The sequence below is a fragment of the Pezoporus wallicus genome, unplaced genomic scaffold (assembly GCF_028554395.1).
Source record: "Pezoporus wallicus isolate ANWC-B61680 ecotype Strahan unplaced genomic scaffold, APGP_CSIRO_Pwel_v1 contig_10160, whole genome shotgun sequence".
In the NCBI taxonomy this organism is placed as follows: domain Eukaryota; kingdom Metazoa; phylum Chordata; class Aves; order Psittaciformes; family Psittacidae; genus Pezoporus; species Pezoporus wallicus.
Window position 1 is genome coordinate 667,486 of NW_026641390.1, and position 15,163 is coordinate 682,648.

Here is a 15,163-nt window from a genome sequence, read left to right on the forward strand (position 1 = left end):
ACACTGACAAAGTTAAGGAATAGTTAATTCATTTTTCCCTACTTTGAGAAATAACAGAGCTCAGTCTGTGAAACTTCAGCACTGCCTCTTGTTGCATATATACTGTGTAACTAAAAGGCTTCCTTTTTCTGCCAGACCTGACTCTTTGGAGCTGCTGTGCAGGGACAGGGAGAGAAGCGAGGGACTGCAAGGAGAAAAGGCAGGTTTGCTGCAGATAATTGCTGCTGAATGTCCCCTGGGACACCATGTTGTTCTAGCCCTTTTTATCCTGCTCTTAGCTGATGCTATGCATGTCTCTTCAGAGTGCTTCCCATCATTTCTGGATACCCAGTGACCAAAGGGTCAGACTTAGGTTTGCAAAAGCTGCCTGGTGTTCTCAGCTATAGCTGGATGCAGCGGGGTTCTGCTTGGGCTGTGGAGCATGATGCAAAGGCACTGCTACTGAAAATGAGATGACAAAGCCCCAGGTCTTGTTTTCAAGGGATTTCTTTACTTCATATTTTTGGTAGACTATTCTGTAATACTGCCTGATCACAGCACTGTCAGGAGCACTGCAAGCTGACAGGGGCTGGCTGAGGACATGAAGATCCAGAAGGAACAACTGGAGGGAAAGTCCTGCTTAACCTGATTGATACCTGTGGTGACAGCAAGTGCCGTGTGGCTCACACCCAGGAGGGTGGCATGTGCTTACTGCAAGTGAGATGGCTGGAAAGTTGAGCTGCCAAATCCTCATTTTCCTCACTGAAAACACGTGAGCTGCTTTATAAGGGGCTTTCCACACAATGAGGCATGCACAAGTGATTCTAGAGACAAAGATACATTTTGGGCTGAAAGTGCACCCTACTATTGTATTGGCTCCAAAGCCTCTCTATAGAAAGGCTGTATCAACTTGCTTAGCCTGGCAAAAGGAGGGTTTTGTAAATGTCATCTAAAATACTTGATACCTGTTCTGAACTAGCCTGCTTCTTCAGATATGCAGAAAATGAACATTTGATACACTGAGGAAATGAAGTCAGTTTTGGAATAGTGTGGCTTTGCCTCAACTATCTGTAATTTAAAGGTAGCTCTGAAGATGAAACACTAAGTAAAAAGTATTACTGTATACCTGGTTCTTGCCTCATTATCCTAAGTTACAAGTCAAGGAATCTTATCTATAGGTTAGATTTTTTTTTCCTTTATAACTTGTTTTGAAGACAGTAATAAACTTCCTTGGTTTTAAGGAGCAAAAATTCCACCCTTATGATGAGGGATGAAACCTGTGGATTTCTGCTCTACTGTTTCTGCTCTATTGTGTTGCTTGTTTGAAATACTTCTATCTAGTAATTTTTCTTATCTTTTTCCTGGTATTTGTATGTTTAGGTGAATGACATTGGAAAGCAAAAAAATGCAAACACACACTAGGAAAACTTCGTAGGAGTCCAGAGATTTAGTATAAACTGATTTGCAGATTATTCTGAGACAGTGCTTGGGGCACGCGCTTTAAATGGAGTGAAATTTGCTAGAATGCAAAGAATAAATTCACTGGAGCTAGAAAGGAAGCTTGAGTGAGTAGAGCAAGTACTCCAGTGCTTCACAAAATCCATGCTGTGATACTCTTGCCTTTCCTAATGTTCAACTTTTTTTTTTTTTTTTTCTTTTTACAAACCAGTGACTACAAGTAACACTGACTAGCTCAGTGATGAGGCATTCTCCCATCTCAGATCCTGCTTCTGTGATGCCGCTGTCGCCTGTAAGCTGCTTGTTTGAATGCTGTGCCTTGTTTCTTTGCTCTCCTCTTGGGCTCAGAGCCTTGGGACTGCACAAGGCTAAGGAATGGCTGGAGGACACTGTCTTTACCTCCCCTGTTGCAGGAGGAGCTGCTGTGGCAGTGAGTTAGTGAGAGTCTACCCTAACATTTGGATGGCTGCTAGGGCAGTATCTTGCCATCATGCAGCAGAAATGCTGTCTAGTCCTGTTGCACCATTAGCCTGACAGTTTTCTTTAAATTTCCAGCTCCATATTCTTTTTTCCTGCTTATTTTACCTTTGCATATTATGAGGTTTGCTTTGGGGTATTTCCATGCAGTTGCATATGTAAGATTGAAGAAAAAATCTGGTTTTTTGAATTTTGGGGTACCTTTTTCTTGGCTATTGGTTAATAGCCCTTGGAGGCTGGCTGAACAGTGGGTTTACCAAAGTAACTACCAAATATTACCAAATAATATTTTATTTACCAAAATAATTCAGCATAAAAGGTGGTGGAGGAGCTCTCTGACTAGGACTTTTTGAAGTGCTTTCTGTGCACTGCATCACTGCTGGCACAGACAGAGGCACTGGGGAGGGCATAGCACCTGTTGCTGAAGGGAAACTTGCTGTTACTTGAATCTGGGGAAATCCACACCAAAACCAGCCTGCCTATGATCCCTCTTCAACTGAGCTGTCATTTATTGTGTTTCTTATAATTTCTGTCAATGGAAATTAATAGGAAGTGATTGTAACTGATGGATGCCCTGGGGTTTTATAATAGCTTTAATAGCTACCAGTGGAGGTGAATGTTTTATACTTATCACCTTAGCTGGTGGTGAGAATCCACTCGCACTTTTTCCCCCCCATCCCTCTAAAGGTCTTAGTGCCGAATGCAGAAAGGCATTTGGTTCACTTCAGTGCTTTTTCTTTGGTGCTGCTTGTTTGCAAGAAATCAGAAAACAAATTTCCTGAGTACATCTGCCCTTGACAACTTGTACATTTCTCCTGGCCTTTTAAGTCTGACCTTTCAGATGTAATATGCTAAGTTGTTCTGTGTTCACATAAAGTGTAACTTCTTAGGCAATTAAAATCGCTGCCATAAACTTGATCTTAAAGCCAGTAATAATTTGTGCAAGCATTTATGAACTCAGCATCAACTTTTATATACCCAGAAAGAATATAATTTGTTTTGGATTGCATCCTGTTTAACTGCCCAGAGCCGTTATCACCAGAGGCAATTGCTGTCTTGTAATTTGGATTTTAACTTTTCAGCAAAATCAAAACTTCAGTTATGAGTAAGAGCCAACTTCAGATGTGTGGAGAAACTAGAGCAGCTGGTAGGAAACTCAGAATATGATTCTTCTGCTCAAATGCTGTAATGGTTTAAGCCCAGCTGGTAATGCAGAACCTTGCTCACTCCCCTTGTCTTCCTCCCTCTGCTCCCAGAGGGATGGGGAGGAAAATCGAGAGAAGATAACTCCCATGGGTTGAGATAAGAACAGTCCAGTAACTAAGGTATAACACAAACTACTACTGCTGCCACCAATAATAATAATAATGATAAGGGAAATAACAAGGGGAGAGAATACAACCGCTCACCCCCCCCGACCAATACCCAGGCTGACCCAAGCAGCAATCTAGCCCTTCTGGGTAACTGCCCCTACTTTATATACTGGGCATGATGTGCTGTGGGATGAAATACTTCTTTGGCTAGTTTGGGTCAGGTGTCTTATCTCTGCGTCCTCCTGGCTTCCCCTCCTCCCTGGCAGAGTATGAGACTCAGAAAGTCCTTGGTCAGAGTACACATTACTGAGCAGTAACTAAAAACATTGGTGTTATCAGTACTGTTCCCAGGCTGAAAGTCAAAACCACTGCACCAGCTACTAAGAAGAAGAAAAATGACTGCTACTGATGAACCCAGGACAAATGTTTAGATCATTCTTTATTGGTTATCAAATATCTGTGTGGTGCTTTGAAGACATAAAACAGAGCATGGTTGATAAGTACTTACATAAAGACTTCTTCTGGGTGTGCTTTTCATTGTGAGTTTTCTCTGCAGACCTCCTATAGTATAATGAGCAGCATTTTCTTGAGTGTGACTTTCATCTTGAGAGTTTGCTGCAAATACCAGCTCAGCATGTCTTCACTAGGGTGAATACAAGAGATGTTATCTCGGTGATGACAGTGCATCTGGCAGCATACAGGACGTAAATACAACAGCCCTGGTCCTTGCAAGTTCATGAAGAAGCAAATGAGTAGCATGGGTAACAACATTGTGCCTTCCTGATTTCCAGGCACAGGCTCTTGACGCACGGAAGAGATGCTGCACGTTCCCCATGCTTAACCTCCTGCTGTATTTCAGTGCAGAGATCCCCAATTTTGTTACACCAAAATGTATTTGGGCTTGTATGATGTGAAGTCTTGGATTTGTTTTGGTGGTGTTCACTGTTGTTTGTTGTGGCTTGGCCCACCTCCTGTCTGCTCTTGCTCTTTAATGGTAAATAACCTTTACTGTGCAGAGCTAGTTGGAGGGGCATGGCAGGCAGAAGTGATAGTGTGGGTCAGGAAAAGGTTAAGTAGCACAGAGCTGCCTGGTGTTATAACTCTATTTCACAAAGTGTTGCTTGGTGTGCCTAAAGGTGCTACCAGGGTCTTGTAGCCTTTCTGCATCAAGAGTTGACAATAGCAGGTAAAAATCTGGTAGTTTAGGCCATGTTTTTTTGTTGCACCAGCAGTAAATGTGCTTGCAAGGAGCTTATAGCTAGGAGCAGCTGGAATAAAACATGAAACATATTGAGATGAAGAAGTCCTATTGATTTGTAACCCTGTGGCTTTTTGTTTCCTAAATATGCTTCTGTAAGCCTTGGTTTGTCTTTAGCTTTTAATTTCTGTCTGATGGCTGCCCAGGCTTGTTCCTGTGCAGACCTTTGGGTTTGGAGGAGGAGGTAGCATATAGTGAAACGGTGAATTTAGTTCCCTGGAAAAGTGCCACCTTGAGAGGAGCCAGTGCCTCTGTTGAACCATTCTACTGATACAAGCAGAGAGCTGCAAGTGGCTGCTTTTGTCTTTCTTAAGCACTGGCTGGCTCGGTGCTGGCAAACCTGCTAGGACACTTCTCTCTGCCTGGGCTCTTCTGAGGTAGCCAAGCACTGTGGTTATTGCTGAGGGGAGTGAGGAAGGAGTTGCCATCATTTATAAGGCTGAGTACATGCTGCAGCAAGAGACCACAGATGAAGGGTCAGAGTTCTTAATCACCAAGAGCATTTGTCTAAATGTAAACCAGTAATCTTCCTAGTAACAGACAGCTCAACCAGTTCCTTGGGTCAGGCAGTTCTAGAATTCATGGGATTTTTTGTTTTCCGGAGTAAAACAAGCATATATGTGGCTTGGGTTCTTTTTCTGGCTTTGCATCTTGTCTCTTCCTATTGCATTTACTGTGCTTGTTCTAAGCAGACATCTAATTTTTAACTCGTATTGAGCACATGTTCATACTGAGCTTCTAGCAGAATTGCATGGTGCAGAGTTATGAAGTTGATCATCTGTAAAGGAATTTTGAATCTTTAGTCTGTAAAGCAGCTGGAGATTAGGTGGCAATACATGCACTGTCTGAATTAAACACAATTGAAAATCCAGGTGGTTTTGTGATTGGATACTGCCTTTGCTTTCTTATCTGTTGTGTATGCAATGTAAAAGATCCTGTAGAGATACAGGCTATTTTTTCAGCATCACTGCAAGTTGTGCTCCTGTATGTCTTGAGTCTGTAGGGCCATGTGCTTATACTTGAAAAATACATCTTGGAGTTTCAAACTGACTTGGTGAATGCTAGAGCTTGTAGGTAAAATTCCAACCTCAAGCTCCGTTGTTGTATGTGAAGGGTGGCAGACTCTTGTCTAAACTGGAACAATATCGGAATCAGTTTCTTATGCAGCTTAAACTCTGTTTCCTTCTTGAAGGTCCTGTGATAAACCATGTTAATGAATTCAAGCAGTGTTTTCTTCTTTAGGAGGTGAAATATGATAGTACAAATTCTGCAAGATAAACCTTCCTTGATGTCTCCTATCTTGCTCCCCATAACTAGTGTTGTTTTCTACCCTCTGCAGACTATTGGGTACTGATGGATGTTTCCAACAGCCCTGAGCGAAACCCCTGCTCTCCTGATGAAGAAGACCAGCAGCTTTCTGATGAGGAAGTCCTGAAGGAATGTTGTTCAGACCGTGAACTTGATGGAGAGGGTGGGCAAGGCAGCATTATGGGAGAGGAGGAGGATGCAGTCAGGGGATTGGGCCACGGTGAAGAGGAGAACCGCTCAGATGAAGAGGACCGTTTAAGTGAACCTAAGTCTCACCAGTCTGACAACAATGAGCAGAGTGGGGAGCTGAAGAGCCCTGCACCTCGCAAGGGTGAGGAAGAAGACAGGACAAATGATCTTGGTGATGAAGCATCCTCTGTCACCCGTGAACTTGATGAGCATGAGTTGGACTATGATGAGGAAGTTCCTGAGGAACCAAGTGCTGCTGCTGCAGAGGAGGATGGTGAGAAAGCTGCTGGTGAGGATGATGAGGAAGAAGAGAAAGGAGATGATGCTCATGAAGATGAGAAAAAATCCAGTAGCAAAAGTGATGATGAAAAGGATGGCCAGGATCCCCTCAAGGAGAAGAAGAAAGAAGAAGATGATGGAGAAATTGATGATGGAGAAATTGATGTAAGTAGGAGCTGGTCCAAGTGGGCAGAGCCCTACAGGGAAAGACCTGTCCTCGTGTTTCTGAACTGTTTGGCTCTTAGACTGCCATGCCTCCCTTCTTTGACATGAATTAGCTGTGTTAGCTGTGTCCCCAGTGTGCAAGTAACACACTTTCTCTCTGGAGGTAAGACCATACTGCATACCAAATCCTAAACTTGGTGGGTGGAATGTCTGGTGCCGTGTACTGTAGAAAAGCTTTGGGCCAAATACTGTCAGAGGCATCACAAATAAGCTTTGTTCCCATTGAACATGGAAGGGCTCCAGTGCTTTAAGAAACTATTTTGCCTCAGCTTTTGGAGGACTTTTGACTGATGCTGACAGCAAATTACTTAGCTATGGATTAGGTGTTCGTAAGCTGTCTCCTTGCTTGAGGTTGAGAGGCTGGTGCTGGAGAGTGGAAGCCTGTGGCCCTGAGATGGTTGGGCTTTAGCAGCATCTGGATGCATGGAAGAGGAGCAGAAGGTGCTGGGCTCTCTAGAAGGTGCCTAACCAGGTGGCCCCTGCATGTGATTTAGAGGATATTTTTAGTTATATGCAGTCCCAGTAGCTGCTGTTTCACAGCTGAGGACAAACAGCTGTTTAATAAAATCAAAACTGGGGTTTAATTGCCTTGGTGACCGGGGCAAATAGCACTCCTTATTCATGTTTGTCTTTATGTGTTTAATACAGCTTAATACCAGTTTCCCTCTTGCAGGCAGAAGAAAACAGGGCAGAGTGATTCTAGCAGTAGAATAGAAACGCTCCTGTGGGTTGCTGATCTGGTGGACACCTTGCTTGAATCTGAATAGTGGGAGTGCAAAGCACTTCAGAGAGAAGTCTGTGGCTTGGAGCAGGCTCTGTTCTCAGCTGTCTGTACCAGAAGGTATCCTGCACAGCTAAGCTAGGTTGTGAGAGCATCCTGGTGACCAGACAAGAAGCAATGTGCTGTGGATGGAGTCACTGGTGGGGGGGATTCGTACTGGGAGGTGGTGTTGTCTTCCAGTCTCCATAGCTGTGTAGCTGCCCTGGCCATGTGCTCAAGAAGCTCTCATCACAGAAGAGACCTTCCTTCCTTTTCACTGAAGAGTTGTATATTGTGTGGTTTTTAGCTTTGACAAGTTCTGTTGCTTAAAAAAACGTGACGTAATTTTTCTTCATCATGGCCATTCTGGCGGGTGATTTTGTTTAAAAACATATTTTCCAAAAGTTTTATGTGCTTCTGGTTCACTTAGGAAGAGGTCTACCATCCTGTGCAAGAGTCCAGGCAGGGGGGAGAAAAAATTCCTGGAGCCGTGACTTCACGCCTGCTTCTTGATTAAAATATGAATGCTTTCCTTTAAAGTCTAAGGCATTCTTAAGAGCGCTCTCCTTACAAAGCACAAGATGAATCTGTACTCTGGTTTTCATATATTATCTCATAACAGGGCTCCCAGCTGCCTGATTCCAAGGAGACCTCACAGAAATAAATACTTACCCTTTTGTTCAAGTACAGCATTTGCAAAGACTTCACACAGCTCCTTTGAAAGAAGCAGAGTTGAGCTGGTTATGCCATTCACATGTCACTGAATGCCATCCCCAGCTTCGGGGGGAGCTATGAAACCTCTGCATTTTATTCTGCTTTCAGACTTCTGTCTTGGAGGGAGGGGAGTATCAATGCAAATTTTAATTTGAATATATCTGTGTAATATTTTAAATCCCTCCTTGTTCAGGAGAGCTTTCCTTGTATTGCCCTCGGAGGAATGCAGCAGCAGAAGCTGTTAACCCATCCCTCTAGAGATCTTCTGTTTACTTACAGCCAAGTGATGTTCTTTTCTTCCTTTCCAGCTGCTAAATTGATCAAAGCACATAACTTTTCTAATCTTTTCCATGTAGACAACTGCTGTTTCTGCCACAGAGTTGCTGCGATTGCCACGCAAAGGGAAGGCCTCCACCAGATGCTCCCTCTTTAGATGTGTTTCAGATGCTGAAAACTTGTGTGGTGGTGAACGGAGGCAAAGTGAGGGAAAGCCAGGGTGCCTTTTAGATTAAATAGCTCATTTCCTTGCCACATATCTCTGACAATTCTGGTCATGTATTTGCCTTCTGCATTGCTTCCCTTTGACTTTTCAGCTGGGCCTGATGAAGCCAGGGAAGGGGTTTTCCCCCCCCCTTGAGAACAGAGGCAAAGGCAGGTACTTTCAAGGTTTCAACAACTTTCTTCTGGAGGTGTTCTGTGGCTGTTATTTCACACTCTCATCCCCTGTGGTTCTTAATCTTGAAAACAACTTGCATCTCCCAGACTTTCTTCCTGGGGCTGCTGTGTCTGGGGATGATGTAGAGCTGATTCAGAGCTCCTGCCTGGAGCTGAGGAGTAGAAGAGAAGGTGTCAAGTTGTTGCCAGAGAGGGCTGGAAGAAATACATGACTTTATTCCTAAGAAGCTTATGTGCGAAGTTGTCACTCAGCACTGTGGGAAAGCATGTGGGAGTTAGTTATTGTAATAGCAGTTGTCCTTCAGAATTGGACAGATGCTGCTGGGTTATTATATTAATGCAGGAATACTGCTGTGCATTTTAAAACAATAGATAGAAGGAATTGGTTTGAGCTTAACTAAGGGTGACATGAGTGCTGAGCAGGGAACAGTCCAGTATATAGCAGGTGAAATGATGCAGCTTGAAACCTTGGTCTGTGGTGTGGCATCAGGACGTGCTTAACACCTGAAGGGTTTGGCGTCACCTTTGAAACACTGAAGTTGATGCATCTTGCTATTTGTAGAAGCACATTGCGAAGATGCTGTGGGGTATTTGTTAGAACTTTATATTGTTTTTCTCTTCTGTTTCGCTCCAGGGTGTGTTTTCAGTGACTGATATTTGACCATATTGTGAAATGTCAAGTCGCTACAGAAAATGCACCACATGAAATGTCAGCTTGTCTGTCTGTTCCAGGACGATGACTTGGAGGAAGGAGAAGTTAAAGACCCCAATGACAGAAAAGTGAGGCCACGTCCCACTTGCCGATTCTTCATGAAAGGTAATGACAGACTGTAATGGTGGAAAAAAACAAAGGTGCTATAATTTTTCTTGTTTGATTTAAACCATTAAGCTGCTGTCTGCATGATAAAGTCTGCCCCAGGTGTCCTCAGTATCACCTTTCTGTTCCTTGGCAACCAGATGCTGAATTTACGTAGAGCCAATATGCAAAGATGGATTTGCCCTAAGTGTGGTGAGTCTGATAGAAGCAAGTAAGGGAAGACTTGGAATCAAAGAATGGTTTGGGTTGGAAGGGACCTTAAAGCTCATCCAGCTCCAACCCCTGCCACGGGCCCAGACCCCTTCCACTGGAGCAGCTTGCTCCAAGCCCCTGTGTCCAACCTGGCCTTGAACACTGCCAGGGATGGGGCAGCCACAGCTTCTCTGGGCACCCTGTGCCAGTGCCTCAGCACCCTCACAGGGAAGAGCTTCTGCCTAAGAGCTCCTCTCAATCTCCCCTCTGGCAGGTTAAAGCCATTCCCCTTGGCCTGTCCCTACAGGCCCTTATCCAGGTTTCCTGTAGCCTGTGGGAGCTGCTCCAAGGTCTCCCCTTAAGGAGCCTTCTCTTCTCCAGACTGAACAAGCCCAGCTGTCAGGGTGCCTCATCTTTATGGCTTCATCTGGTCTTGCTCTGGCAGATCCATGTCTTTCTTACTCTGCAAGTTTTCTTAAAACAGCATGGGATATAACTGCCTTTTTTGCTGTAACTTTTGTCTGTAATTCTTAATAGGATATTCCCCAAAGTTTGGGCAAATCTGCAACAGCTATCTTAGGCTATCCTGGAATTTTGCTTTAATTTAGAGAGTTGGGTTTTATAAAAGTTTACTTATTTAAACATTACAGGATAATAATATAATCTTACACTTCCTCCAGCTGCATCTCACTTCATGTTTGCTCATTTATTTGGTTTTATTTACAATCGCCCTCGAAACAGTTTATGAAAATCTGGATCAAAAGAAGGGTGGGGAGCAAGGTGGAGTCTCTTACTCCTTACATCAGTGGTGTAATGCAGAGCAGGGAGCTGCTCGGGGGGTTTCCAGAGACATGACCATCACGTATCACGTACTCTGCTTCCTGGATGTCTTCCGGTATCGGATTTTCTCTGTGTGCTGTGACACGAAGGTGTTGGTGGTGATGGTGGTGGAACAGGGAAGTCCCTCGGCCACAGAGCTATTTGTTCCTGAATCCTTAGCGTGACACACGCCTCTGTGCAGCATGGAAATATTTGCCTGAGTCAAAGTTCAGGCTGCAGGATCTCCTGCCGTAGTTGTTCTTTGATTTGGTGTCAGCTCAGGTAACGTTGACACTCGCTCCTGCTTGCCCCATAAAGGGTTTACTGCCACCAGGAAGGTGAGGTGCTGCTCTTCAAGACATTCAGATTTTAACCCTTGCTGTGTTGGAGGAGCACTCACGTGGCTGCGTGTGACCAGCTTGCAAAGCCTTCCAGCAAAGTAACTTGCTGTATAGCCACCTTGACATGAGCAGGGCTCGTCACTTGTCAAGGTGGTCATTCCTCTTGACACCCTCAGTAGGAATGTAAGTGTTGGTGTAGGTGTCTGACAGCCCCTACCCACGGTGCTTAGGCACTGAGAAGGGATGAGCCATTGACCAAAGGGATTTGTGCTCTTGTTATGTTTGACAGTACAAAGCATACAGTGTTACTTCTGACACCAGCTTGTGGTTAGTATGGGACTTGATGAGGAGCATTTCCAGGTACCGAAGTGCAGTGTGAATTTCTGCTAGCCAGCACTGGGGATTCTTCCTTGGGCTGAAGCAGTGTTAACGGCTCCTTTACTCCTCAATTAATGTGCTAATGACTGAGCTAGCACACAACTAGCAATGACTTTGTGATGCAGTTGTCTGCTGGGAGATCTGCAAAATGTCTCTTGCCTGATGTTGAGTGGATTGCTGGAAGAGAAGAAAAAAAAGGTTTTGTTTCTGAGGCAAGCTAAATTAAAGTTGGGAATTAGCTTTGTATCCTGGTATAGACCCCCGAGTGTTACCATTTCTTTGGGAGTGGTACCTGAAGCTAATGAGCAGCCTCGGGTTTGTCTGCTGCACTCAACAGTGATGTCTCCTTTCCTACTTAGTGCTGTGGATTCAGCTGGAAGGAGAAGCTTTGATATAATTCATGCCTCACCAGAGAGCTGTTCATTTTGAATGCACTGCAATGCTTTCTTGTCTGTCAGGTTTTATGTATTCGTTGTTTTTTGTAAAAGGTAAAGCTCCTAACTTGGAGTGTTTGTCATTAATAAGACTTGAAGAGCTTGTAGTCTTTATTACGGCATTTGCCTAATGGTCTGTTTGCATCCATCCCTCCCTTCTCACCATAATGAGGTTCTTGCACATTCATCCATCTTTGACTGGATCTGTTTATCCTCTCTGGGAAGGTGTTGGGTGGTGAAGATCATTCCATGTGAATGAAAACAGGTAAATCCCAACAAAATTGGAAAGAAGAAAAGTCACATGTCTCAAACAGCATTATTCCTTGCTGGGTTTTAAGTGCCTGTGGGGATCTAACAGAACTACGTTTCCACAGGGCACTGTACCTGGGGCATGAACTGTCGATTCATTCACCCTGGTGTGAACGACAAAGGAAACTACTCCTTAATCTCCAAGCCTGAGCCCTTCTCCCCAAATGGAGCTCCTCCCATCGGCCCTCACCCACTGATGCCAGCCAATCCTTGGGTATGGACATCTGTTTTATGGATTTATGGCTTCTGCACATAGCTTTTGTTTCCTGTTCTGGAAGTGAAGATGATTTGGGTTGGTTTTTATTTTGTGAGCTAATAACTTGGGAACATTGGTCACTATCCAATTCATCAGTTGGATGTATGATATTTTAAAAGGTTGTCTTGTAGTTGCTAGTAGAGCAGAATAATTTTCCATGTGTGTCCCAGTTTGTGCCCTGCTGATACATCTCCGGAGCGTCTGGAGGTACTCTGGGGTAACTGGGTAGCAACGCATGAGTTTGCTGCTCAAAACTAATGTCAGGTGTGTGTCTTCTTCCTCTTCTTGCCTTTCCAACAGGGAGGACCAGTTGTTGATGAAATCTTACCTCCGCCCCCTCCGGACCCTCCAACAGAAAGTGCCTGGGAGAGAGGACTCCGGCATGCTAAAGAGGTAAATGCCATCCTCAGGAAGCATGCTGATGTCTCCTAAATCCAGTTGCCTGTTTCGCAAGAAGCTTTTTTTGGAGCATGTAGCTTCTTGTTCTTTCTAAGGAACTTTCCTTTTGCCTTTAAACCTGTTAACTGTGTCTTGTTGTATATCACAGTTGTACAGTCAGGAAACGCTGTCAACTAGGTTTGGTGTTTTCATATGACCATGAGCTAGGGGGAGTTCGTGGCCTTGAAGTCAAAACCTCTACAAAGCAAACCTTTCTAAGCTGGGCTAATTTCCTTTACTTCGGTACCTGTCTCTGTAGCATGTATCCATGCGTCTGATCGTTGCAGAAAATGGGGTTAGCATGTGTGAAACTTTCTTCTTCTGTTCTGAGCTGATGGAACAGTGAATTACATTTTGTACCTGAAGGAGAGTCCAGTGTCTTACACATTGAGACCTGGGCAGAAGAAGGTTGTTTTAGCCAAAGGGCAGGTTTCTCCCAAGTGAAGGATTTTTAAGACTGCAGTTTCTCTGGGTCTCAGAAACGGTCTCTTTACAATGTTTTTTTATATTATGGCAGGTATTAAAAAAGGCAACTATGAGAAAAGAGCAGGAGCCTGACTTTGAGGAGAAGAGGTTCACTGTGACTATTGGAGAAGACGAGCGTGAATTTGACAAAGAAAACGAGTTCTTCCGTGACTGGAATTACCGCATCACCAGAGATGTCAGAGATCCAGCGTAAGTCTTGGTTTTGCTACATGGAATAGACGGGGGGAAATGTAGTACAAGATGGCAGTCTTCAGTTAACTTCTACAGACTGGAGAAATGCTTACCTCAAAGTGAGAACAACTTCCATTAAGCAGCATGTGCACCAGTTAAATGTGAGCTGCCTCCACTCACTCCAGTTCACACTGCCTTCATTTACAGTCATTTTTAAACCTTTCTGCCTTCAGTGTTGTTGGCACACTGGTCCCTCAGGGGCATTGTCTAGTTGTGCATTGCCTGTGTCACACCAGTGCATTCTTCCAATTGCTTTTCCTCTCGTTTTTCTTATTCCAGCCCATGAAATTTTTAAAACTGAAGCTGCAGAGTTGGAGTAGGGTCCACGAGATTTTGGGCAGCAGCGTTACTGTCTCAACTATCTGGGTGTTTATTTGCAAGGGCATTGGCACAGCAACTGGTCTTGAACATTTTGACCAGTCCCAGATAAACTGTTGAGTAAGACAGTGGTCAGAGATTAAACCCCTTAGCTGCCAGGGCATAGCCTGGGCCAAAACAAACACCCTAAACTTAAGTGCTTAGATGATTGGGTTTTTTTTTAAGGAGGTGAAATGTAAAATGGAGACCTCATACACACTCCTGTTATGTCTGAGAGCAGGTAGGAGAAGGTGCAAGGGTGAATTAGTCAGCTCTGGCAAGCTTGGTTAGTGGTTCTCAAGCCAAGAAATCAAATGGAAAAAGATTTTTTGAGAGGACTATATTCTGCAGGATTACAGGTGAATCTGTTTCTCTTGCTCATACATCCTCTGTTCTTCCTACACATACAGACTATGGAAACACTCCCACTCACAAAGTGTTGCAAGGCTTGATTCTGTCTGTTTTAGAGTGAATGAGTTGCAAAAAAAAACCTCTGGAAAGGAATAAGGAGTAGGTTAAGCTTTTGTCCCTTGATTTGCTGTGGAGTGCAGTTCTTTTCCCCATTTTAAATTCTGCAGCCTGAAATAAAACAGTTGCCTTGTATTAATTTTTTCATGGGTAGAAATATGTCTGTTGTATTTAACAGAACAAGGTCTTCTGTTCCTCTGAGAAGGCTCTCAGTTGCACCTGGGACATATCACGAGTGCTCTGTGGGTTGACTGTACAGTATCTTTATTTTATGACTGTATATGGAAACTATCATCAGCGTTCTGGTTGTTTTGTGCTACTGTCTCGCTGATGCAGGAATTGTGTTAGGTACAGAACTTTCTGGTTTTCATACAGTCAAGGAAAATAAATGTTTTGCATGTTGCCAATGTTAAACAACTTAAATGGAATTCCTGTAAATTCAGGCATTTTTATTGTGGCATTGAAATATCTTCATTGCGTGTAAAGGCTGAAGTTATGATGATGCTGCTGCTTAAACTCCAAAAATGGTGATTTTTCTCACATGCACCTTATTGCACAGACCTTGCAGCAAACTAACTACTGGCATGTTAATAAATGCTTTGAGGACTGTCTTGTGACCTATGGAGATGTCTAAATAGTTCATGAATCCCTTTTTCTTTTTTGAAAAACTATAGGGAGGTGGACATCAAAGAAAACATTAACTATGGGTAAGCAGGTCTTTGATTCCAGTACTGTTGCAACTGTAAGAAAATGTTCCCTTTCCTTTTTCCATTGTACTTCTTAAAACTTCCTAGGCCACAGACTGCTGTCTCATCTGATGTGGTGGGCAGTTTAACTGAGTGGATGTATTTGATTTTTTGGGTGATACCAATTATTTGCCTAAGCATTTAAGCACCGCATTATCTAAATGCACAGCAGTTAATTAAACAAGTTAAATGATTGTTTATATGAATAAGAAGTCTGCAAAAGTTACAGGAAGGGAATGGGGAGATTTGGAGTTGA

General features: G+C 43.7%; 1 protein-coding gene across 5 annotated transcripts in view; it reads left to right on the plus strand.

Moving 5' to 3' along the window:
• The window catches only part of ZC3H18 (zinc finger CCCH-type containing 18), a 47,524-nt gene that overhangs the window by 2,707 nt on the left and 29,654 nt on the right, over positions 1–15,163 (plus strand). For 2 of the 5 annotated variants that reach the window (XM_057423504.1, XM_057423505.1), the window contains exons 2-7: positions 5,825–6,426; positions 9,368–9,452; positions 11,991–12,139; positions 12,482–12,574; positions 13,137–13,294; positions 14,836–14,868. In XM_057423504.1, the coding sequence (XP_057279487.1) occupies positions 5,839–6,426; positions 9,368–9,452; positions 11,991–12,139; positions 12,482–12,574; positions 13,137–13,294; positions 14,836–14,868 (1,106 nt within the window). In that variant the 5' untranslated portion in view covers positions 5,825–5,838. The remainder of the gene's footprint in view (positions 1–5,824; positions 6,427–9,367; positions 9,453–11,990; positions 12,140–12,481; positions 12,575–13,136; positions 13,295–14,835; positions 14,869–15,163) is intronic. The other 3 variants (XM_057423508.1, XM_057423509.1, XM_057423506.1) reach the window with 2 other exon arrangements.